This window comes from Lissotriton helveticus, chromosome 10 (genome assembly GCF_964261635.1).
Source record: "Lissotriton helveticus chromosome 10, aLisHel1.1, whole genome shotgun sequence".
NCBI lineage: Eukaryota > Metazoa > Chordata > Amphibia > Caudata > Salamandridae > Lissotriton > Lissotriton helveticus.
The window spans coordinates 361,814,651-361,840,193 of NC_136071.1; the positions used below are offsets into that span (position 1 = coordinate 361,814,651).

General features: G+C 45.5%; 1 protein-coding gene across 1 annotated transcript in view; it reads left to right on the plus strand.

Moving 5' to 3' along the window:
• Positions 1–25,543, plus strand: part of LOC144784018 (SCO-spondin-like) — a 1,726,865-nt gene that overhangs the window by 289,488 nt on the left and 1,411,834 nt on the right. Inside the window, exons 30-32 of the mRNA XM_078662721.1 lie at positions 16,012–16,270; positions 16,708–16,830; positions 20,879–20,899. Of these exons, the coding sequence (XP_078518847.1) occupies positions 16,012–16,270; positions 16,708–16,830; positions 20,879–20,899 (403 nt within the window). The remainder of the gene's footprint in view (positions 1–16,011; positions 16,271–16,707; positions 16,831–20,878; positions 20,900–25,543) is intronic.

Below are 25,543 nucleotides of genomic sequence, written 5' to 3' on the forward strand. Positions count from 1 at the left end.
TCATTTACGCCGTGCTTCTTCCTCACTTATCTTACTCACTGTTTGATGTGCTTCCCCAAAGTCATCGTCTACGCCATGCTTCTTTCGCAGTCATCTCACTCACTGATGTGCTTCTTCTTCACTCATTGTCTATGCCGTGCTTCTCCCTCCCTCACTGTTTGATGTGCTTCCCCAAAGTCATTGTCTACGCCATGCTTTTCCCTCACTCATCTCACTCACTGTTTGATGTGCTTCCCCAAAGTCATCGTCTACGCCGTGCTTCTTCCTCACTCATCTTCCTGACTGTTTAATGGGCTTCACCCAAAGTCATCGTCTACGCCATGCTTCTCCCTCACTCATCTCACTCACTGTTTGATGTGCTTCCCCAAAGTCATCGTCTACGCCGTGCTTCTTCCTCACTCATCTTACTCACTGTTTGATGTGCTTCCCCAAAGTCATCGTCTACGCCGTGCTTCTTCCTCACTCATCTTACTCACTGTTTGATGTGCTTCCCCAAAGTCATTGTCTAAGCCATGCTTCTCCCTCACTCATCTCACTCACTGTTTGATGTGCTTCCCCAAAGTCGTCGTCTACGCCGTGCTTCTCCCTCATTCATCTCACTCACTGTTTAATGTGCTTCTTCTTCACTCATTGTCTATGCTGTGCTTCTCACTCACTCACTGTTTGATGTGCTTCCCCAAAGTCATTGTCTACGCCGTGCTTCTTCCTCACTCATCTTCCTCACTGTTTGATGTGCTTCCCCAAAGTCGTCTACGCCGTGCTTCTTCCTCACACATCTTCCTCACAGAGTGCGTGGTTTAATGTGAGATGGAGCTCTAGCATGAGCTGAGCCTGTCTGCAGCTGTCGGGAACAACTCCCTAAGCTGTTTCAGGATAATGCCATACCATATACTCTTAAGTGCATTATAATCCTCGAGGTTATATAGCAACTCTGGTTTGGCTTTATCAAAACATGTCGTGTAAGGTGTCATACGATTTGGAATACTATCGCCTCGCCAGTTCTGGCAACGGGGATAGCATTCCACCCCTCTAGAGGGGTAAGACATGTTACTTTACTTTAATGCGGTTAATTTCTAAAAGGACCTTAGATCCACAAAATGGATGCCTCTGCCACAGACAAGAGTCTGACCCCCTGAAGCTGACCGAAACTCAGCCAAATGGGGCCCGGACAAAGGGTTTCCTGTCGCAGGGGGGTGTTACCACCCTCCAGACAGGAGATAGTGGATTGTAGCAGGGAGGTCTGAAAGAAACCAGACACTGCCTGGGGCGCACAAGGCTGCCCCTTGCATAATCCGGCCAAACCGGTTCTGGGGCACTCCAGCCCTCGTGCCAGGGCGGCCTGGATCAAAGGAAAGGGGTGTATCCACCCCCTTCCTGGGTCCCACCCATAGGGGGGGACCTAGCAGGTAATCCAGCCCCCAAAATTAGTATAAGACTGGGAGCAGTGCCAATGCACTTCAGATTATCCTGAAGAAACATAAGAAACGAAATTCTGGACCCTTCGACATCCTACTCGACGTAGAAGCCCGAAGAATCTCCCTTGTGGTCAAGGAGTGACCACCCTGTGGAAACAGGCACCATCCAGCCATCGACGTCTGCTTTGTTGCAGTTCCCGCCGGAACTCAAGCAACAGAGATCGACGAGATCAAGCTTGCCTGCTTTCCAACAGCCCGATCCACAGTCCCTGCAGAGCTGAGACCCGTGGAGGCGACCGGAAGCGTGGGGCACGCCATCTTGAATTGACCACGAGACGCTGACCGTGCAGCCCACGAGTGACCCTCGAAGCTGTACACCGGGGTTTGAGAAGCCCCAACCCTGAGCCACACTTGCACCGAAGTTCAGCCCTCCACACTCGACGAGTGCTGCGTGGGGCCCTTCTGCTCCTTTTGGCTCAACGCATTGGCCCGGTCACTTGCCAGCCGGCTAGTGGCCCCTGTGCCGACGAAACTTGAAAATCGACCTGCGAATCTGGTTGCTCCAGATCTGCACCAGCTCCTCTGAAAAGGAGCCCCCACTCTGACCCTCCTGGTTCGAGTGAGAAGCAATCTCCCGGTTTCGCGTGGATTGCTTTTGCCAAGTGTTGTTTGCTCCAATCGTGAAGCCGACAGCGACGACGGCGAGAGCCTATGTGGGACAGATCGTGACCTGCTCCTGGACGTCGTAGATGCCCCAGAGCCAACGTGACAGCGGAGAGAAGCTCCTCAACAGCGACCTGATTGCGCCCGACATTGCCTGGTTCCGTCCTGGTTCCACCCTGGTCACTGCTGAGTGACCCAGACTCTGTCCCCTCTGCTTTCAGGTACTTTTCGACTCGAGTCCACCCTTGGACTCCACCGGACACTTCTCTTTCACCCCGCCTGCAGCCCTTTCAGCTTCAAGCACCAAGAGCCTGCGTGACGAAACCCGACTCAACTTCGACCCTGTGCACCCACTTCCTGTGGGTGAGGTAACTTTGCTCCGCCGGTGTTCCCACACTGGTACACATCTCTAGGGTCTGTGTCTTAAGTTTTGTTCCTCTAGGTTCAGCGGAAGTGTCCTTAAACTTTAACTTTACAACTTTTACGCACCATTGGTTAACATTGGTGCATGCGTGCGCTTTCCGCACTGCTCCCGAATCCCGTGGGCCTCTCCCGACTTCAGCATTGCTTGTCCCGACTGCTCCCAGCGATTCCCTAGGCCCTAGGCCTAACCACTGTTCGATTGGTATCTCTTATACCACTTGTTTAGTATATGGTTTGAGTGGCCCCCCGGCCTCATCCAAAATTGTGCAACTTTGTATGTTTAAACTGTGCTTTTGATTTAACACTTGTGCCCCTTTATTCATAAAGAATACTGGGGATTGTTTTTAGTAATAAATACATATATTTTTATAATATATACTTGTGTGGTGTCCTTTCATTTGATATTACAGGATTGTATGTGGTAAAACAGCTCGCTTAACACGACCTCTTAAGTTAAGCCTTTAGGCTGCTTAGTCCATGCTACCCCTAGGATAGCTTGTCTAACAAGGTTGACTTACAACCTGACACCATAAGGGATTGTTTGGTCTGATAATAGGTGGTTCCAGAATTGGAAACATCACCTATCAGGCCAACTTCTCACATTGGTGAGCAGCGGTGCGGATTTGAGCTTGCTGTTGTTTTACCATTGCAATCTTTTATCAAATTGAAAGATCACATCAAGTACCTCTAGGTACATATAAATCAAAAGCTTAGCATACTTAAGTTCTACTGAACTTAGTAGTTGTAGATTAAAGGGATTAGCACACCCTGACTACAACTCACTAGCAAGGTACAGTAGGGAAACACTTAGTGTAGGTAGGTGCATCACTTACACCACACTAGAGTCATGTCTGACACAGGAAAAGCCTCAGGGTCTGCTCCTGTGACAGTTGACCTTACCAAGGCAATTTCCAGCTATGACAAGTTAACCCGAAAGGACTTGATTGCCTTGTGCATCTCAAGAGGGTTAAAAAGGGGCAGAAGTCCCACCAGTCCTATCCTGATAGCCATTCTAGAACAGGATGACTTAGAGAAGGCAAATGCAGTTCCCTTAAAGTCAGGAGAAGGAGTGAACCCCCCTGTAACTGATGCCCCTCCAGAGGAAGAAGAGGAAGAGGAGGAGGAGGAGGACTCAGATGTAGAGGAACCAGAAAAACAGGATCAGAGGGGTAGCCAGGTCCTAGTTGCCAGGCTTAACCAGGCTAACTTAGACCTACTGGGAAATGGAGAGGGCCAGCACCTCCCCAGATCTCACCATATCATTCTCCCAGGCAACAGAAGAGTGAGATCTCCCTCAGGGGACTCTCATATTTCTAGTGCCTCAAGAGAATCTCAGAGAGGTATGACTGCCTCTCAAAAGCTAGAGCATAGGGCCAGAATGAGGGCTGTCAAACTCCAAATAGAGAGGGAGGAGGTAACCTTGGCTCAAGCTAGACTTGCCTTGGCAAGAGAGCAGAAATTGTGTGGCTTAGATGCCACTGGTGGCAGCAATATTCCTAAAGAGAAACCCAGGTCCTATGATAGTAGAAACCTGACAAAGATTGTGCCCCCCTACAAGGAAGGGGATGATATCCACAAGTGGATAACTGCTCTTGAGAGAGCCTGCATGGTACAGCAGGTTCCTGAGGAACAGTGGGCAGCAATCTTATGGTACTCCTTTTCAGAGAAAGGGAGAGATAAGCTCCTCACTGTCAGACATGAGGATGCAAACAATTACAAAGTCCTGAAGAGTGTCCTAATAGATGGGTTTGGCTTAACCACTGAACAGTACAGGTTGAAGTTCAGAGACACCCAGAAGACACAGACTCAGGACTGGACTGATTTTGTTGATTGTGCAACTAAGGCTCTGGAGGGTTGGCTACATGGCAGCAAAGTACATGACTTTACAGGATTGTATAATTTGATTATGAGGGAGCAGATCCTAAGTAATTGTCAGAACCAGCTCTTACACCAGCACCTGGTGGACTCTGATCTGACCTCTCCCCAAGAATTGGGAAAGAAGGCAGACAAGTGGGTCAGAACCAGGATTAGGCCTAAGAATCAGGACAGTAACCAGAAGAAGGAGTCTACCAAGCCTCAAGATAAGGGTGGGGATAAAAATAAAGACAAGACTTCCCCAGGGCCCCAAAACTCCAAGAATGGGGGTGGGTCCCAAGACACTTCTTCAACAGAGAAAAAGCCTTATTGTCATGTCTGTAAACAGGTTGGGCATTACAAAACAGACAACTGTTGTCCCAAGAATGGCAATAAAGAAAACATACCTCCAAAGCCAGCTCCAACACCTCCTGTTACTGTCAGCAGTAATCCCCCAGGAAGTGGGAGCACACCCAGGAATCTGGGTGGGTTTACTTTTGGAGCTCAGGTGGACCCTGGCCTATCCAGGTCCCCATCACCCAATGATCTTGTTTATGAGACTGGCATGGGGTTTGCCAACTTCTCTGATTGCCCAAATACCTTGAGCAAGTATAGACAAGAGCCCATCATCAATGGTTTGAAAGTTGAAGCTTTTAGAGACACAGTGGCTAGCATCACCATGGTGGCTGATGGTATAGTCCCCTTTAAGCAACTTTTACCTGGTGCCACATACCAGGTGACAAACATTGATGGCATCAAAACAAATCATCCCATGGCAGTAGTAAGTCTCAGCTGGGGAGGTGTCATTGGCCCAAAGAGAGTGGCAGTGTCATCAAACTTGCCTGTGGACTGTCTACTTGGTAATGATTTGGAAATCTCAGCCTGGGCTGAGGTTGAACAGGAAACCCATTCTAGAATGGTAAATTCCAATGGAAAGGTTAGTGGGGCTGTAATGGCTACAGCCCCAATTCAAGATGTCCTTCCTGAAAAGGTTGGTAGGGCTGAGAAACTCTCTGCCCCATCGTTAGCAAAAGCTCTTCCTGAACAGAATAGCAAAGCTGTTATGATAACAGCAGAAACCCAAACTGAGTCTCCTCCTGAAAAGGTTGGTGGGGCTGTGATGGCCACAGCCCAAACTCAAACTGATATGTGTGTTGTGAAGCCTGAAATGATGGATAACTCCACACAAACCGAGAGCACAGAGGAGGACGAGAAATCTCCCCCTCACCAGACTTTAGGAAAGGATCAGCCTCCTCAGGGAACTGATCTTACCCCTGAAGAAGGAACTGCCCCAGAGGTGGTTAGGCCTAGCCTGACAGAGCCTCTGATGTCAGTGGACCCTTCTCAGGTGGGACCCAGTCTGGAGCAGGTAACCTGCCCCTCTCTACCTTGCCTTAGTCAGCCCAGGGCTGCAGAGGACAAGAAGGACAGTGAGACCCAGAGGGCCCCCTGTCAAATAAAGCACCCCCATCAACAGATTAGGGGCACCAAAACTAGTAGCCCTAGTGAGGTGAAAACTTTAAAAACTCCTGAGGGAGCCCCCTTAAAAACAGTTAGGGACCTCCCACAGATGGATTCTGTTGGGCACAGCCAAACCTGGGACCCAAAGGGCCCAAACCTGAACTGTCCCTCCAGCAAGCCAAACAGAGGGACCCAGCCTCCAGCTTTAGGTAGCCAGAGGTTGACCCTGAGAGCACAGTGCAACTCAGTTAAAGAAAGAAAGGCACCCATGGTGGAAGATAATTGGAGGAAGCTGAGCCCTAAATTAGTGGAGCCTCACTTCAATACTCCATATCTAAACCAGCCTTTAACTTTACATAAACACACCCAAGGTAGTGATTCCCTATGGTGGAGACCCTCTGATAACCCAAGGGTGAGGGACTGCTTAGTGGACCATGAGACAGGGGGTACCCATGCTAGTGCAGGTACTTCCTTATATGGCCACTCAGGCAATATAGGCTTACCTGGCCAAGGATAGCCTTATCTCCTTTCGTTTGGGGGGGGGGGGTTGTGTAGGAAGGTGGCTACCTGACTATGGTTACCCCAGATTTTTTGCCTGTGTTTAGCTGGTTTTTTGACTTAGTTGACCTGGTTCCCTGCTAATCAGGGCCCCAGGCCATCTGCTCTCTCTGTAAAATGGATTCCATGTACCCTAGGTACATACCACAATTGGAAATGGACTCCTTGTCAGCCCCTGTATAATGCACTATAGGTGCCCAGGGCATAGGGGCCACCAAGGCCTACCAGGGGCTGCAGCATATCTTTTGCCACCCCTGGCTGGTTCTTAAATTGACACAACTGGCTGAGCACTCAGCTGGGGTAAGGTGGTGTAATCACCCCTTACTTAGATATAGTATACCTATATCTAAACCTATATCTGGACACATATAAACCTGTGAGCCACTCCTATGGAAGGCCTCATCAATCCTGGAGGCAGAGTGCGTGGTTTATTGTGAGATGGAGCTCTAGCATGAGCTGAGCCTGTCTGCAGCTGTCGGGAACAACTCCCTAAGCTGTTTCAGGATAATGCCATACCATATACTCTTAAGTGCATTATAATCCTCGCGGTTATATAGCAACTCTGGTTTGGCTTTATCAAAACATGTCGTGTAAGGTGTCATACGATTTGGAATACTATCCCCTCGCCAGTTCTGGCGACGGGGATAGCATTCCACCCCTCTAGAGGGGTAAGACATGTTACTTTACTTTAATGCGGTTAATTTCTAAAAGGACCTTAGATCCACAAAATGGATGCCTCTGCCACAGACAAGAGTCTGACCCCCTGAAGCTGACCGAAACTCAGCCAAATGGGGCCCGGACAAAGGGTTTCCTGTCGCAGGGGGGTGTTACCACCCTCCAGACAGGAGATAGTGGATTGTAGCAGGGAGGTCTGAAAGAAACCAGACACTGCCTGGGGCGCACAAGGCTGCCCCTTGCATAATCCGGCCAAACCGGTTCTGGGGCACTCCAGCCCTCGTGCCAGGGCGGCCTGGATCAAAGGAAAGGGGTGTATCCACCCCCTTCCTGGGTCCCACCCATAGGGGGGGACCTAGCAGGTAATCCAGCCCCCAAAATTAGTATAAGACTGGGAGCAGTGCCAATGCACTTCAGATTATCCTGAAGAAACATAAGAAACGAAATTCTGGACCCTTCGACATCCTACTCGACGTAGAAGCCCGAAGAATCTCCCTTGTGGTCAAGGAGTGACCACCCTGTGCAAACAGGCACCATCCAGCCATCGACGTCTGCTTTGTTGCAGTTCCCGCCGGAACTCAAGCGACAGAGATCGACGAGATCAAGCTTGCCTGCTTTCCAACAGCCCGATCCACAGTCCCTGCAGAGCTGAGACCCGTGGAGGCGACCGGAAGCGTGGGGCACGCCATCTTGAATTGACCACGAGACGATGACCGTGCAGCCCACGAGTGACCCTCGAAGCTGTACACCGGGGTTTGAGAAGCCCCAACCCTGAGCCACACTTGCACCGAAGTTCAGCCCTCCACACTCGACGAGTGCTGCGTGGGGCCCTTCTGCTCCTTTTGGCTCATCGCGTTGGCCCGGTCACTTGCCAGCCGGCTAGTGGCCCCTGTGCCGACGAAACTTGAAAATCGACCTGCGAATCTGGTTGCTCCAGATCTGCACCAGCTCCCCTGAAAAGGAGCCCCCACTCTGACCCTCCTGGTTCGAGTGAGAAGCAATCTCCCGGTTTCGCGTGGATTGCTTTTGCCAAGTGTTGTTTGCTCCAATCGAGAAGCCGACAGCGCCGACGGCGAGAGCCTACGTGGGACAGATCGTGACCTGCTCCTGGACGTCGTAGATGCCCCAGAGCCCACGTGACAGCGGAGAGAAGCTCCTCGACAGCGACCTGATTGCGCCCGACATTGCCTGGTTCCGTCCTGGTTCCACCCTGGTCACTGCTGAGTGACCCAGACTCTGTCCCCTCTGCTTTCAGGTACTTTTCGACTCGAGTCCACCCTTGGACTCCACCGGACACTTCTCTTTCACCCCGCCTGCAGCCCTTTCAGCTTCAAGCACCAAGAGCCTGCGTGACGAAACCCGACTCAACTTCGACCCTGTGCACCCACTTCCTGTGGGTGAGGTAACTTTGCTCCGCCGGTGTTCCCACACTGGTACACATCTCTAGGGTCTGTGTCTTAAGTTTTGTTCCTCTAGGTTCAGCGGAAGTGTCCTTAAACTTTAACTTTACAACTTTTACGCACCATTGGTTAACATTGGTGCATGCGTGCGCTTTCCGCACTGCTCCCGAATCCCGTGGGCCTCTCCCAACTTCAGCATTGCTTGTCCCGACTGCTCCCAGCGATTCCCTAGGCCCTAGGCCTAACCACTGTTCGATTGGTATCTCTTATACCACTTGTTTAGTATATGGTTTGAGTGGCCCCCCGGCCTCATCCAAAATTGTGCAACTTTGTATGTTTAAACTGTGCTTTTGATTTAACGCTTGTGCCCCTTTATTCATAAAGAATACTGGGGATTGTTTTTAGTAATAAATACATATATTTTTATAATATATACTTGTGTGGTGTCCTTTCATTTGATATTACAGGATTGTATGTGGTAAAACAGCTCGCTTAACACGACCTCTTAAGTTAAGCCTTTAGGCTGCTTAGTCCATGCTACCCCTAGGATAGCTTGTCTAACAAGGTTGACTTACAACCTGACACCATAAGGGATTGTTTGGTCTGATAATAGGTGGTTCCAGAATTGGAAACATCACCTATCAGGCCAACTTCTCAAATTCACCCATTGTCTATGCCGTGCTTCTCCCTCACTCACTGTTTGATGTGCTCCCCCAAAGTCATTGTCTACGCCATGCTTCTCCCTCACTCATCTCGCTCACTGTTTGATGTGCTTCCCCAAAGTCATCGTCTATGCCGTGCTTCTCCCTAACTCATCTTACTCACTGTTTGATGTGCTTCCCCAAAGTCATTGTCTACGCCATGCTTTTCCCTCACTCATCTCACTCACTGTTTGATGTGCTTCCCCAAAGTCATGGTTTACGCCGTGCTTCTTCCTCACTCATCTTACTCACTGTTTGATGTGCTTCCCCAAAGGCTTCGTCTACGCCATGCTTCTTTCGCACTCATCTCACTCACTGCTTGATTTGCTTCTTCTTCACTGATTGTCTATGCCGTGCTTCTCCCTCATTCATCTCACTCACTGTTTGATGTGCTTCTTCTTCACTCATTGTCTATGCCGTGCCTCTCCCTCCCTCACTGTTTAATGTGCTTCCCCAAAGTAATTGTCTACGCCATGCTTCTCCCTCACTCATCTCATTCACTGTTTGATGTGCTTCCCCAAATTCATCGTCTACACCGTGCTTCTTCCTCACTCATCTTACTCACTGTTTGATATGCTTCACCCAAAGTCATCGTCTACGCCATGCTTCTCCCTCACTCATCTCACTCACTGTTTGATGTGCTTCTTCTTTACTCATTGTCTATGCTGGGCTTCTCCCTCCCTCACTGTTTGATGTGCTCCCCCAAAGTCATTGTCTACGCCATGCTTCTCCTTCCCTCATCTCACTCACTGTTTGATGTGCTTCCCCAAAGTCATCAACTAAGCCATGCTTCTCCCTCACGCATCTCACTCACTGTTTGATGTGCTTCTTCTTCACTCATTGTCTATGCCGTGCTTCTCCCTCACTCACTGTTTGATGTGCTTCCCCAAAGTCATTGTCTACGCCATGCTTCTTCCTCACTCATCTCACTCACTGTTTGAAGTGCTTCCCCAAAGTCATTCTCTACGCTAGTGCTTCTTTTGCACTCATCTCACTCACTGCTTGATGTGCCTCTTCTTCACCCATTGTCTATGCCGTGCTTCTCCCTCACTCACTGTTTGATGTGCTCCCCCAAAGTCATTGTCTACGCCATGCTTCTCCCTCACTCATCTCACTCACTGTTTGATGTGCTTCCCCAAAGTCATTGTCTACGCCGGGCTTCTTCCTCACGCATCTTCCTCACTGTTTGATGTGCTTCCCCAAAGTCGTCTACGCCATGCTTCTTTCGCACTCATCTCACTCACTGCTTGATGTGCTTCTTCTTCACCCATTGTCTATGCCGTGCTTCTCCCTCACTCACTGTTTGATGTGCTTCCCCAAAGTCATTGTCTACGCCGTGCTTCTTCCTCACTCATCTTACTCACTGTTTGATGTGCTTCCCCAAAGGCTTCGTCTACGCCATGTTTCTTTCGCACTCATCTCACTCACTGCTTGATTTGCTTCTTCTTCACTGATTGTCTATGCCGTGCTTCTCCCTCATTCATCTCACTCACTGTTTGATGTGCTTCTTCTTCACTCATTGTCTATGCCGTGCTTCTCCCTCCCTCACTGTTTGATGTGCTTCCCAAAAGTCATTGTCTACGCCATGCTTCTCCCTCACTCATCTCACTCACTGTTTGATGTCCTTCCCCAAAGTCATCGTCTACGCCGTGCTTCTTCCTCACTCATCTTACTCACTGTTTGATGTGCTTCACCCAAAGTCACCGTGTACGCCATGCTTCTCCCTCACTCATCTCACTCACTGTTTGATGTGCTTCTTCTTCACTCATTGTCTATGCCGTGCTTCTCCCTCCCTCACTGTTTGATGTGCTTCCCCAAAGTCATTGTCTACGCCATGCTTCTCCCTCACTCATCTCACTCACTGTTTGAAGTGCTTCCCCAAAGTCATCATCTACGCCGTGCTTCTTCCTCACTCATCTCACTCACTGTTTGATGTGCTTCTTCTTCACTCATTGTCTATGCCGTGCTTCTCCCTCCCTCACTGTTTGATGTGCTTCCCCAAAGTCATTGTCTACGCCATGCTTCTCCCTCACTCATCTCACTCACTGTTTGAAGTGCTTCCCCAAAGTCATCATCTACGCCGTGCTTCTTCCTCACTCATCTCACTCACTGTTTGAAGTGCTTCCCCAAAGTCATTCTCTACGCCGTGCTTCTTCCTCACTCATTGCCCTCACTGCTTGTTGTGCTTCCTCTTTACTAATTTTCTGTATCATGCTCCCCTCTCACAATCTCACTAGAACTTCTGAATGATTATTGATTACAGTGATAATATCTGACTTTCTCCTAGTCGATTTTTCTAGTTTCGTACAATACAGGTCCTCTGATTTAGTTTCTGTAATTTGAATCCTGGTAGCAAGAGGAGTTGTATTTATTGAACAGTGGCTGCCTGTCAGCTCTGTTATCAACATCTGGATTTTGCACTAAAACACAGCAGTGGTGATGTTTGCGAGAGCATGGTGGCAATGTTCAATTACCTTAGAGACTAAGGTGACATTTCATTGACTGGCATTTCGCGTTACAATCGATATTTGAAATGCCCAGCATTAGGCCATAACATCATGTTGCCTAATTGAGTATTTTTTGAGGTCAAAATCCTACCGTGGGGTATTGGGAGGAAGGCGAAGTAACTGAAGGTGCGCATCTGTTGTTCACTCCACATGTGATTGTCCCACTTTAGTATAGCATGAAATGCATCCTTGTACCAAAAAAGTCACAAGGATTCATTTTGCACTAAAACACTGCAAAATACTGATACTAGAAATTTGCACAATAATGTGTAATTCTGTGTATTTTATTAGCATTTTGAATTATTTTTGCAAAGGAAACTATGTGATTTTCTCTCGATTGCCAAAAAGTAAAATCAACAGCCTTGCACCTCTGACCGAAAATATGTCTCTAAAATTCTGGTAGAGTGCAGCAAAGTTGGTCACAATTAAGAGCTTCCTTGAAAGCCCATTAATTTATTTGTGTTAATAAGCGGACTGTAATCAGGCCTTTGGCCATCTAACCTTTCGAAGACGTATGCCTGACTTGTTCTTGGCTCTGCTGAAGAAGTGCAGTTGTTTCAGGGGTCACAGGTCTTGACTGGGACTGGCTCTGCCAAGGTAACATCACCTCCTCAGTCACAGAGCAAGTTTGTACCACTGAAACACGTGTATGGTTGTCACAGAGATAGTCACAAGTCACTTTTTTGCCTCCATAACAACGCTCAGCATGGTTCAGTTGAGCTATTCACTCATCAGGCTTGTGCCTCCACTTGCCTAGTGGTGTTGCATTAGTGATTCACGAGGTTGGCCTGGACCTTTGAAAGCTCAGTTGGGTTGCAGGGGAATAAGCAAGAATTGGGGCATGCGAATTGGAAGGTTGTGCCACTGTGACGTTCCTATGCTTCTGATATGGCAGTAGTGCTTGGGTAGAGAAACTCTCAATCGATGACTGTGTCTCAGATGGACTGGGTATGTTGAGTAAGAATCAAGGAAAGATCAAGCTTTTGGTTGGCAATTGTCACCAATAAGGTTTGGCAAGTACATGATGTGGGGCATATTTTATTTTTAGAATTCTCAGAATCTATTTATTAATGTCCTCTTATACTTCTGAATGCTTTTTCCTGTCTGAGGTGTTGCAGTTTGAAGGGTGGATTGTGATCAGGTAAAAGCTGGTCTACAAAGGGACTCTACTTTCCAAATAAAAATAATGATATATCAAGTCCAAAGTAGCATCATACCCAGGCTTTCCTGTTTATATTGCATGAGGGTGCAGGTGCATTATTTTCTGAATTTTCCAATGTTAAAACTTAAGTACACATGTCCTACCTTTTAAATACTGTGCAGCCTGCTCTAGAAGCAGTTAGAGCCTACCCTAGGAGTGACTTATAAATATTAAAAAGTAAGTCTGCGGCCTGGCAAAAGGTTTATTTCACAAGGTCGAAGTAGCAGTCTAAAACTGCACAACAGGCTGCAATGGCAGCCCTGAAAAAAATATTTTACGGTGCTACTTTTGTAGGTGGCCAATGAGTGGTGCAGGCCCATTAGTGGCATTCAATTTACTATCCCTGGGCACATATGGTAACCTTTACAAGTAAATTAAATCTGCCAATTTGGTGTAAGCCAGTTTTACCATGTTTTAAGCAGAAAGCACAAGCAACTTACCACTGGTTAGCAGGGAAAAAGTGCAGAGTCCCAATGCCAACAAACCTAAAGTCAGGAAATTAAAACAAAAATCTGTGGTTTGACTCTGCCTTCACGGCCAGGTCCACCACTTCCATTTTTCATTCTCACAATCATTGTTTTCTTCTTCTTCTCTTGATTTTAGTTCACTTGTCCTTACCTTTTCCTTGAATGCGCTCTAACTAGTAACTTATTTCCACCTTTTCATTCTCATTTCCATGCGCATAAAGTCCTCTTCCTAGCAGTCCAGCTCCACTGCATGTCCAGGATGGTGTCCAGGATGCGCATGAACAGGGTCACATTGACACCTTGTTAAGATTTGATTGCAGTAGGCACACGGTGAATAGTGAGCATTTAGCACACCTCCCTGCTGCTCTATTCATCAGACAAATGACAAAGATAAACTGAATTAATAATTTCTACTTAGGACTTTGGATATATGTTGTGAAGTGCTTGTTGCTTTGTTATTGTAAGCCAGTGTCACACTGCCCTGTTCATTGCATTGAGATATCAAGACAGGACTGGGCTTCAGCTCAATTAATATGGCCTAATCATGTTCTACCTAGTGATACTGGATACTGGAGAAGTCTGCTGAAGAATTAGTATAGTTAGCTCCTGGCATTTGATGACAGCAAACTGTACTGCTGTATAAATAGGCAGTGGAGGTTTTTAAGAAACTTCAGGATCTGCAGGTTACCTTGGGGCACAAGCCTGCTCACACCATTATTGATATTAATTTTCATTGTTTTACCATGCCTTTGGTATAATGTGTTTATTTTAAAGCTGATTACTGTGGTATGTATGTATGATTTAGCCAAGTGTCATGCCTTCTTTCTGCACCATAAGTTCCACACTGCATTTTGACATGAAGGCAGTTAGAATAAAAGTTAAACTTGTTGATGCCAGAGTTGTATTTAGAATATGCTTTACTTCATTATGATGGCTGAGAATGGGTCCATGCTCCTGTTTTTACTATAATATGCAACCTACAATACATGCTAGGAAATACAGAGCAGTGGTGGCCTTTTCATGTTTCTGAGCTGCACTTTTTGAAGCTTGTATATTAACCAGCTGGTTTCTGAGGTAATGTATGTGCTGTGGGCCGGGTCGTTTCAGCAAAAGGACATATACACCCATTCTCAGCCTTGTGATTGGTAGCTGAACATGTTCATGATATAGTCCTTATCCTTCTGTATGAGGAGATTCGGCTCATATGACATGATTTTCAGGCCATCACAATGTAACACTAAAAGTAGGAGAGGTGTGTACGGTGCATAGGCACACATATGCACAGTGATCTTTTTTTGCCACAATCTTGATACTAAAGCTTTCAGTAAAGAAAGATCAATCTCACTGTCAGAGCCTTCTCACAGGTTAGATGAGAAACTGCTGGCCACTGTACAGCAATGTGCAGTGGACAGTGACCTGAAGCAAAATAGGATGAGACATATTTTCAAAGAGGGAGCGGAATTAGGTTCGGGGAGAACAGAGGGTCCAGGGATCTTGTGGATGGTCAAAATGTCTTATTAAGGGCCTGATTTAGAGTTAAGTGGACATGTTACTCTGTCACCGACATGATGGATATTTAGTCCACCGTATTTAAAGTGCATTATGTCCAGTGGCACTTGTAATAAGGCGTATGGGATATCCGTCATACTTGTGACAGAGTAACCCTTCCACCGAACTCTAAATCAGGTCCAACGTGGCTTACCATGCTGAGTAGGCCATAGTACGAGTATCCACTGTATAAACATACTTACAGGTAGACGCTGCACATACACTGCTTTGACACCAGAGGGGCACCAATGCAGGAAATGTTTTTAGTGAAAAGAAAATCTTCCTTTCACTGGTCTTTCATTGGTTATAATCAGATTTAAATGAAAACAACAAACCCTAATTATATAATTGTTTATACACTGATTTTAAAAACATCATTTTTTTGGTGGAACGTTGTTACTTCTTTGTGCAGCACATGTCCCCCATAGACATTTTGCCTTACACTGACCTATTACAGTTCTTTGGGTGTTTTATTATCACTATTGTTTGTGAGTTTAGGTTTGACTTGACATTGCAGCTGTCTCCCTGACTTATGGCTACCAATTCTTCAAATGATATCTAAAATTGGTTGTGGCTTTACCCAGAGGAATATTTCTCTCTCTCCTGATGCTTTTGTCTGGTAGTTTGACGGTTCCGCCACCTAGAGTGCTTGTTCAGTAATGCATGAAGGACCATTTTACATCTGAAAAGTAGGTTGACTCATCACACAATAAATGATCAAATTACTTAATTCTTTAATTATTTAGCTCATATTCAAGACTGATAAAACACAAACCATACTGGTTGACTTTGACAGTGCTTATTATGCCCCTCAGCTGAAGCTTCAGATGCATGATTATGCTTCAATTAGACTCTCTTCTCTTCCCTTCCATGCCATAGTTGATTGTCAGATATGCTGCTCTCTATCATTAAACTATACTACTTTTTTGCCCAAAATACTTTTTAAAGTTTTGTTTTCTTTTTTATCGATATTTTAGCAGATTATCACATGCTATACATTTGTGACTGGCTGACTGACTCACTCAATAATCACTCACTCACTCACTTTAGGGCTAATTTAAGGTTAACTTCATATGGGGTGCAACAATCACTGGTATGCTACATTCTGTGTGAGGGACCAATAATATTTGAGATGAAGAGTGTTCTTTTTGCTCTTGCAGGCCCTCACTGTGGTCGCTATGAGTTCCATTGCAAGAGTGGGGAGTGCACGCCTAGAGGCTGGATGTGCGACTATGAGGCTGACTGCCAGGACGGCAGCGATGAGTTTGATTGTAACCGAACCTGTGGCTTGGATGAGTTCAAGTGCACTATGACCGGAGAGTGCATCCGCTACTCCCAGCTGTGCGATGGCATCCCCCACTGCAGGGACCAATCAGATGAGAGCATGGATAACTGTGGTAAGTGACTGGGGAGTTCTCTGGTACTGGTGCACATAGCAGTAGTGGAGCACTAAATGTTTGGAGTGATGGGAGGGGTGTATCTGAAGCAGGACTAGGCAGCAAAGGAAGCAAAGGTCCTGTAGCTGTTAAGTGTGGAGTGGTCAGATAATAGAAGGAATTCCTCTGGAAGTTGAGTAGATGACCCAGACAGAACACTGGTACTTGTGGTAATTGTTGAGAGAGGGTTTTTGGATCACATCTCCTTCTTGCAGATCTCCCCTCAGCAGGCTTTACCCACCAGTAGAGATGGATTTTAGAAGAGTAGGATACTGGAGGTCTTTAAAACTCAGATACTTCTTATCATCTTGGACCCTTAGTTGCCTAGGTGTGAAAAGAGAGAATGGGTGTTTCCAAAATATACCTGATAAATTAATTCACGTGTTCTGTTTTTCCAGGATCTTCACAGATCCCTCCCTGTCCCGGACATTTCATCTGCACAAACAGGATGTGCATCAACATTTCGCGGGTGTGTGATGGGACACCCAACTGCCCACAGGGGGAAGATGAGATGGCTTGTGGTAAGTCTTTCACACTCTGCTGAGGAGTCTGTAAACACTGGAACAAGAATGGTTGATTCTGAATTGCAGTCACGGAGGGTAAGAACAGTACTAACATTCAGTTGATTCAGCCAGCACTGTAGCAGTTGTGGCATTTCTGGCCTAGGCTGCAGTATTTACACATTTATCCTGCTCTGTTTAGACCAGCAGACACTGACTTTCACAAAGTTTAACACACTTAAAGGACACATGCACAACGACCAACAGTCAGAGATAATTAAGTGCAGAAAGAGGCACAGGTTGCAGTGCATCATTAGGGCACAGGGTGGTGTACATATGGAAGGCACATATGGTGTGATCAAGGGAATATTGTGATATAAAGAAAGAGGAGCACAGCGTTCATCAGCGGAGGACAGCTTGTTGTCCATCTGAAGACCACACAGTGATGTGACAGCAGGTGAGAGCGGAATAATGTGTCTTGTGGAAACACTGGTCATATGCCTCTGGGGAGCACTGTCTGTAATGTGCCTCTGGGGAGCCCCGGCTGTTGTGAATGTAGTGAATCCTGGATGTTGCACACAATTAGAGCACTGAGTCATTTAAAGCACATGGGGAAAAAAGACAATGCTTGAACACAAAATGCAGTGTATAACAAGGCATGCACAGTTCAGAAGGGCAAACCAACACTTGCAAACAGTTATGCTACCTCACCAGTATGTTAATAGCATACTTGCACCATGTATGGTCCTGTAGACTTTCTAAATCTGAGCATCCATTAGAGATCTGAGAATTTCACATATAGGAGTAGAGATGATCTGGAGAAATTGAAATTGGATAGAAAACATCTGTCTATCCAGTGCATTGTCTCGTAATCTGTTAAGAGTTCCTTCTCCATTATTCTTTTGTATTGTTTCAATGCAAAGGTAAGTGTATGAGGGTGAAGGATGTTTTAGATTGCTTGACTTGAATGTGTCTGATATGTGTCACAGATATTACTCAATCACAATATAAATGAAGTGTGACACAGTAATACTGAGGGGGCATTTGAAATAGAAACATATGAAGATCCATGGCTGCCTCTTCAATCTCTTGGAAACTGAAGGATTCTGCTCTGAATGTAAGCCCTATGCACTGGGGCATCCTATGTAAGAGAATGGCAACTTCACTGGAGCTCCTTGTAAACTTAGCATGGAACACTCTTGCATATGCGGATTTTCAGAGGACGTTACATTCACAAGCTATGCAAAGAGTTTACCAGTTTCTAGAAAAAAGAATGTGCAAGTTTTACCTAAAAGACATTTTGCAGGGAATGGTGAGATTTGCTTAAGATGTTTTTGTGAACGCCTCCATGGAGTGATTTACATAGCCCATATAGTTGCTCACTTAGAAGGAAACACATTTATGCATGCTTTGCTACCTTGTTTCCTGTCCCATCCATCAAAGGTATGGAATAGATAGAGGATATATCATATAAAGGGGTTACAATGCTTTAATTACCTTTTAGACATGAGTTGCTTTAAAAGTAAATATGGAAACGTTATACATCATTAAGTGACTACTGTAAGCTAGCCCTTTATCACTTTTTGAGGGGGTAAAAGTGGAGTATGTTATGCAGTCCTTGAAGTTGTGTGTTTTTCTGGCCTTCTTGCTGGGATGAAATGGATGTGTCAATGTTATTGACTTATTGAATTCCCTTTAGGTTTCTTTGTATTGTGCATAACCCAAGGTATGAAGTCAGAATATAATTGGGAAGTAAGAGTTGATATATGACATTACAACGCATGCTTTTACATCGCATGCCTTTACAACGCTGTTTTTACAATGCATGCCTTTACAACGCATAGTGCTTTTGGGCGCTGGATAGTGAATTGTTTAATTTACTATTCCATCTCCAGTCCCAGTGGATAGTAGGGAAGGTGTTGGATAGTAAATTAAACCTATTCCCTATCCTAGAGCGCACCCCAGCGCAATGCGTTGTAATGGTTTGCGTTGTAAAAGTTGCGTCGTAAAGGCACTGCGTGGTAAAAGTTGCGTTGTTTGGTTGTTCACCAGTAAGAGTTGACAAGAAGTATGTTTCAAGACATAGGTGTAGTCTTTTGGGGCTGTAGATCACCTGTACACTTTTTTGCACTAGTGAGTAGTTATGTGAATTACCTGGGAGTGGTAAATAATCAATACCATAATCTTTTATTAAGATTTCTGATATCCAGTTATGTTTGATTTTTTAATTTCACTTGTTCTGATTTCTTCTGTTTTCTGTTGTTTAGTTGTGATTTTCTATTTTTAGTGAGACATCCAATCATAAGAAAATTAATCATGCACATTATCTTAAAGAAACACTTTCATGCCTTTCAAAAAACCTGTTTCCCTTTTATTGATTATTAGTAAAAGTATACAAATAAGCACATAGCGTTGTATTTGTATGGCTAACTAATACAATGCCATGTTTGTTCATCATTTTCAACCCCAATGAGGTAGCTGAGTGCCTCTGGCTGTCTCTCAAAAATTAACTAATTAATCCTTCAGTCTATTTGAGGAACACATTTGGTATGTCCCAGAAGGAGCTTTGGTCAATATCAAGCATATTTAGCCTGATATTAGAAGGACTCAATAGTGTATCCAGGATGATTATTATCTCTATCTCAGAAGAAGCTAGGGCTCTATCAAAGAAAGATTTTGTGGTTTACCCCAAGACGGGTGTTTGATGTTATCCATTTAGAATCCTTAACTGTGTCCCAAAATTATACACAGGCATACTCCAGAAAGATCTTTGGATCCATACAAAGTTATCTTTAGTAAAATTCTAGAATGTCACAGTAGGATCTTGGACCTGTCCTGGATGGATAACTGGGTCCACCTCACAATGAAATTTGTGTATACCATAAAAAGATTCTGGTGTCTCCCACAAAAATATTTTAAAGTATACCCCAGAAAGATATTTGGCTGTATGCCAAAAGGAGTGTTAGCTATTTCAGAGAAAGATGTTTGGAACCATCCCCAGGGATTCTTAACTCCAATCCCGAGGGATAATTGGACATATTAAAGAAACACTTTGACAATATTTTTATATTCGTCTATATAAGGCGTTAGTAATGTAGAAATATGTAATACTTATCCACAGAGACAAGTTACTACCATAAACAGTACAGTTGTAGACACTGTCAGCCATTGAAAGGATTTCCTGACTGGTGCCATTCCAATTACGAAAAGGGTTGATAGATTCTTCAGTAACTCTAGTATAAAGACCAAAGTAACCTTGTGGAGAGTGGTCTGAATAGAGCTAGGCTCAAACAGAGTTTGGAAATCAACACTAACCCTGAAAAGTAGTTTTCAGAAGTGGACTCACCTATAGGGATATCATGGGAATTTCCAGCAGGCTAGCATCTGTGAAAATAGCATGTTAGGATCCAGCTTTCAGAAGCACTTTCAATTCCAGAATCCTCTGGATTTCCCTGTTTACATTTGATTGATTTTCTTAGTTGGTTTCTTCCGTACGTTGACAGTCTTTTATTATAGTGAGTGTCTTAAAGGGTGAGGGCGTGCTAATATCTGCACCTCAAGCTCTTGGTAAAATCATCTTATATATTTCCTTATTGATTATAGGGACCTTTGTAGTCAACTTGAAGTGCTGTAAGGAAGAAAACCTCAGAAATACATTTCCAGTTTGTGAAGTCAATGTGACTCCACAATAAGAACAAGGAGTCAATGATTTAGATTAAATGGGTTTATTTTAGGATATTAATCCATTCAGTGTATATAAAAAGTAAAAGTAGATTTACAAGATACAGCAATATAGCTTGAAGGCTGAAATGGGCTTATAAGTTAAATCATAATAAAATGAGATAACAAAAGTACTACTAGCCACAATGCAAATGAAGCAGATTGTCGCAATAGGGTGTTGCATAAAGAAACTTCCCTTTTCTAATCTAAATATAGGTTAAGGACAGGATTAACTAATGAGGATTTCTATCCAGGGAGCATTGAAAACATGAGCATAGAATGGAACGTCTGTAGAAGTTCAGGAAAAATAGCATGAAGCTTCACACTCAGGGAAAAGCCCAGCAGGGAGAGATATATGTCCCCTCTCACAGTCAAGGCAAAGTCTTCCTAACTAGCTATGGAAACACTAATTAAATAGAACAGTAGCTTCAAAAACATCCATATCTCTTTCTCACCACCAAGAACAAACCAAACTGCTAAAGTGAATGGAGTCACCATACTCCATTATTTCCCGTCTCCTTAAAACTAGGGGCGTCATTTATGAAAAGTGACGCATCGCTGCGTGAAAACAGCGATGCGTCACTTTTCATTGCGCCCTCCTTGCGACACCAATAATGCGTCATATTTACAGTATGACGCATCATGTCGCAAGGAGTTACAGATACGTCAGTATTTCTGACGTATCTGTAAGCGCAAAAGTCACGCATTGCTGGAATGTGTCACAAAAGTGACGCAACTCCAGCAATGCGTCCTTTCACATGGGGAAGCCCCATGTGAAAGAGCTTGCGTCAGTCTTACGCCTGCTGTGAGGCAGGCGCAAGATTTTGACGCAACAGCGTCCTAAAAGTGACGCAGTTAAATCGCATAGATTTCACTGCGTCACTATTACGAGGCTTTTTGCGGTGGAACGGCCCCTCTGCATACATTATACCTCACGCAGGTATAATGTAGCGCAGGGGTTTACAAAGTAACGCATCTGCTTAGATGCGTCACTTTGTAAATGTGGTGCAACAAGGCACATATTTTACTCCACTGGTGCGTCACTAAAAGTGACGCACCAGCGGCGTAAAAGTGACGCAAGGGCTCATAAATGAGGCCCCTGGGTCTGCAGCTGCCAACCTTTAACACCCGATCATCCTGGTACTCAGCAAACACATGGCGTCCATTGACCATTATTTCTCCAAGTTTGTTGCCAACGACCTCCCCACAGACTGAATCATCTAATGCAAACAATAAGTCTTTCCTAACTAACAAGAAGCATGATAGCACAGTTGCGACAGAAAAAAAGTTAGAACATTAGCAAATTAAAGAAAGCATTTTCATGTCAACTTAAGCTTTTCTGGGTCAAAATGGATGTGAGTCACAATATGAAGTGCACATAAAGTAGCAGCCACTAGCTGCGGCATGGGACGCAATACTATCGGACTTTCGCATAGCCTGGTGGGACCGCCTGCAGTCGCCACCGGGAATGCCTGCAATTGACAACGGACATGCAAGTGAAGATTGCCTATAACGTAGGCAATGTAAGGTAGCGATCACTGCCTCGTCCAGCCATCCTGCATGGGCTCACACATGCATTGTTGGCCTCCCCTCTTAAGTATATATACTTAGCCCCCACACTGCATGGTATTCCATATGCCTGGTATGTATTATGTACTAGGGGGAATGGGTGACTACGTAAACAAGATCCATAGACGAAATGGTGTGTTGGGTCGTATGCATGTGCCGGGGGGGGTGTATTGCGGGGGCGACACAGGTGGGCATATATAAGTTTACTGTAATTGGTCCTGTAGTAGGTTGTTAGGTTTTTATGTTATGTTGTTGACTAAGCATTAAGTAAATTGAAAACAGTACACTATGATTTCAAGCAGATTGTTGGACAAAGATCACTATAACAGTTAATATTGGCTGGCATGTATGTAGATACTGAACGAGCTATATCTGTAAAGCCATGCTCTGTCTTGTATTAACAATGTTGATCAAAGCAGAGAAACAGAACTAATGCACTGTAAATTACAAAGTTGTTGTAAATTTAATAAAAACAAAAAAATGAAGTGCACATAAAGTGAGAACAATAAGCAATGTTAAATGTGAATACGCATAGCATGGTTACAGAAGTCAATTGATCATCTTAATATATATATATATATATATATATATATATATATATATATATATACTGCCCAGATTCCAATTTCGACTATCCTCAAACAAGGGCTGATATTTATCTATTCATTGATTCATCAGAAAGCTAAAACTACAAGAAATTCCAGCAACTAAGACAAAATAAAACTCCTTCACAAGCAGTAGATGAGGCTTCACTAAGCAATGTGATGACACTGGCAGCTTCAGATGTCAGCCTACTTCGTAACCTTCATGCCCTACAAAACGATGAATCAAGTCACGTGCAATCAGAGTCTACGCAGTCCCTTATGGAAGCACAACAAATAAACATCAATGCCACGTTAAACACAGGATTTAAACCAAAATCTACATTTGTACCTGTGAGAAGTTGGCCTGATGTATGATTTCCACAGTTCTGTGGGCACCTTGTATCAGTCCAAACAATCCCTTATGGTGGTGGTTGTAAGTCAACCTTAAAGACAAGCTATCCTAGAGGTAGCATGGACTAAGCAGCCTAAAGGCTTAACTCAAGAGGACATGTGAAGCCAGCTGTTTTACCATATGCAATCCTGTAATATCAAATGAAAGGACACCACACAAGTTATATATTATAAAAATATATGTATTTATTCTCAGAATAATCCCCACTACTCTTTATGAGCAATGAAGCACAAGCGTTTAAACAAAAGCACAATATAACATATACAAGTTGCACGTTTATGGATGAGGCCGGTGGCCACTCAAACCATATATCAATAAAGTGGTATAACAATAACTAATCGATCGGGGGTAAGGCCTAGGGCCTTAGGAATCGCTTGGACTACACTGGACTAACAGCAGTTAGGACGGGAGTAGCCCGCGGGATTCGGGTGCAGTGCAGGAAGCACACGCATGCACCAATGCAAAGTCAATGGTGCGTAAAAGTTATCGAGTTACAGTTTTAAGAGTCTTCCGACTGGACTAGAAGGACAAAACTTTAGACTTAGACACTAGAGGTGTTAACCACTACAGGAGCACCGGTGTTCAAGAGTTACCTCACCCACAGGAAGCGGGTGCACAGGTGCGAAGATGTGTCGGGTCACGAAGATCTAGGGTGCCTGGAGATGAAGATGCTGCAGGCGTCCAGAAGAGAAGTGTCCGGTGCGATCCAAGGGTGGATCGAAGTTGATGGGTACCTGAAAGCAGAGGGGACAGAGTCTGGGTCACTAGCCAGTGACCAGGAAGGAACCAGGAAGGAACCAGGCGATGTCGGGCGCAATCAGGTTGATGTCGTGAAGCTTGTCTCTGCTGTCACGTGGACTCTGGGGCACCGAGGATGTCCTGGAGTGGATCACGAGCTGTCCCACAAAGGCTCTCGCTGTTGGCGGTGTCGGCTTCTGGATCGGAGTCAACAAACCTTCGCAAAGGCAACCCACGCAGGATTCGAAGAAGGCTTAACACTCGGACCAGCAAGGTCAGAGCGGGTGCTCCTTTTCAGGGAAGCGGGGGCCAGTCTAGAGCAACCAGACCAGCTGTGTAAATTCTTAGGTTCGTCGGTTCTGGGGCCACTAGCCAACGGGCAAGCGACCGGACCAACGCGTCGAGCAGGAAAATGCAAAAGGGCCCCACGCAGCACTCGTCGAGTGTGGAGGGGTGAGATTCGGTGCAAAAGCTGCTCGGCGCTGGAGCTTCTCAAACTCCAATGTACAGCTTCGAGGGAGTCTCGGGTGCTGCACGGTCAGCGCTTCGTGGTTTTTCTAAGATGGCCGCTCCCACGCTTCAGGTCGCCTCCATGGGTCTCAGCTCTGCATAGACTGTGGATCGGGCTGTAAGAAGGCAGGCACACTGGGTCTTGTCGATCTCTGTTGCTCGAGTTCTGGCGGGAACTGCAACAAAGCAAACGTCGAGGTGCTGGATGGTGCCTGTTTGCACAGGGTGGTCACTCCTTGACCACAAGGGCGATTCTTCAGTCTTCTACGTCGAGTAGGATGTTGAAGGGTCCAGAGTTTCGTTTCATAAGTTTCAGTCGGGATAATCTGATGTGCATTGGCACTGATCCCACCTATATTCCAAATCTGGGGGCTGGATTACTTGCTAGGTCCCTCCTATGGGTGGGACCTGGGAAGGGGGTGGTTACACCCCTTTTCCTTTGTCCATTTTGCCGCCAGGACTGGGGCAGGATGGCCCCAGAACCGGTTTGACTGGAATCTGCCCAGGGACACCTTGTGTGCCCCAGGCAGTGTCTAGTTTCTTTCAACCCTCCCTGCTACAATCCACTATCTCCTGTCTGGGGTGGTGTGACACCTCCCTGTGACAGGAGATCCTTTGATCAAGCGTCCTCTGCCGAGTTTCGGTCAGCAGCAGAAGGCCAGACTGGTGTCTGTGGCAGCAGCATCCATTTTGTGATGCTGGGGCTCTGGTTAGGATTAACCGCGTTTTCAGTAAAGTAACATGTCTTCTCTCTCTAGAAGGGTGGAATGCTACCCCTGTCGCCAGAACTGGCGAGGGGGTAGTATTCCAAAGTGTATGACACCAAACACGACATGTTTTGATAAAGCCAAACCAAAGTTAGCAATAACCATGAGGATTATACTGCACTTAAGAGTATATGGTATGGCAGTATCACTGGAACAGCAGTAAGGAAATGGTTCCGAACACTGCAGACAGGCTCAGCTCATGCTAGAGCACCATCTCACATAAAACCAAGCACTTTGCCTCCAGGATTGTAAAGGCCTGCCATAGGTGTGACTTATAGGTGTATATGTGTCCAGATATGGGTTTAGACATAGGTATACTATATCTAAGCAAGGGGTGATTACACTACCTTGCCCCAGCTGTGTGAACAGCCAGTTGTGTTGATTTAAGTACCAGCTATGGGTGGCAAAAGATATGCTGCAGCCCCTGGTAGGCC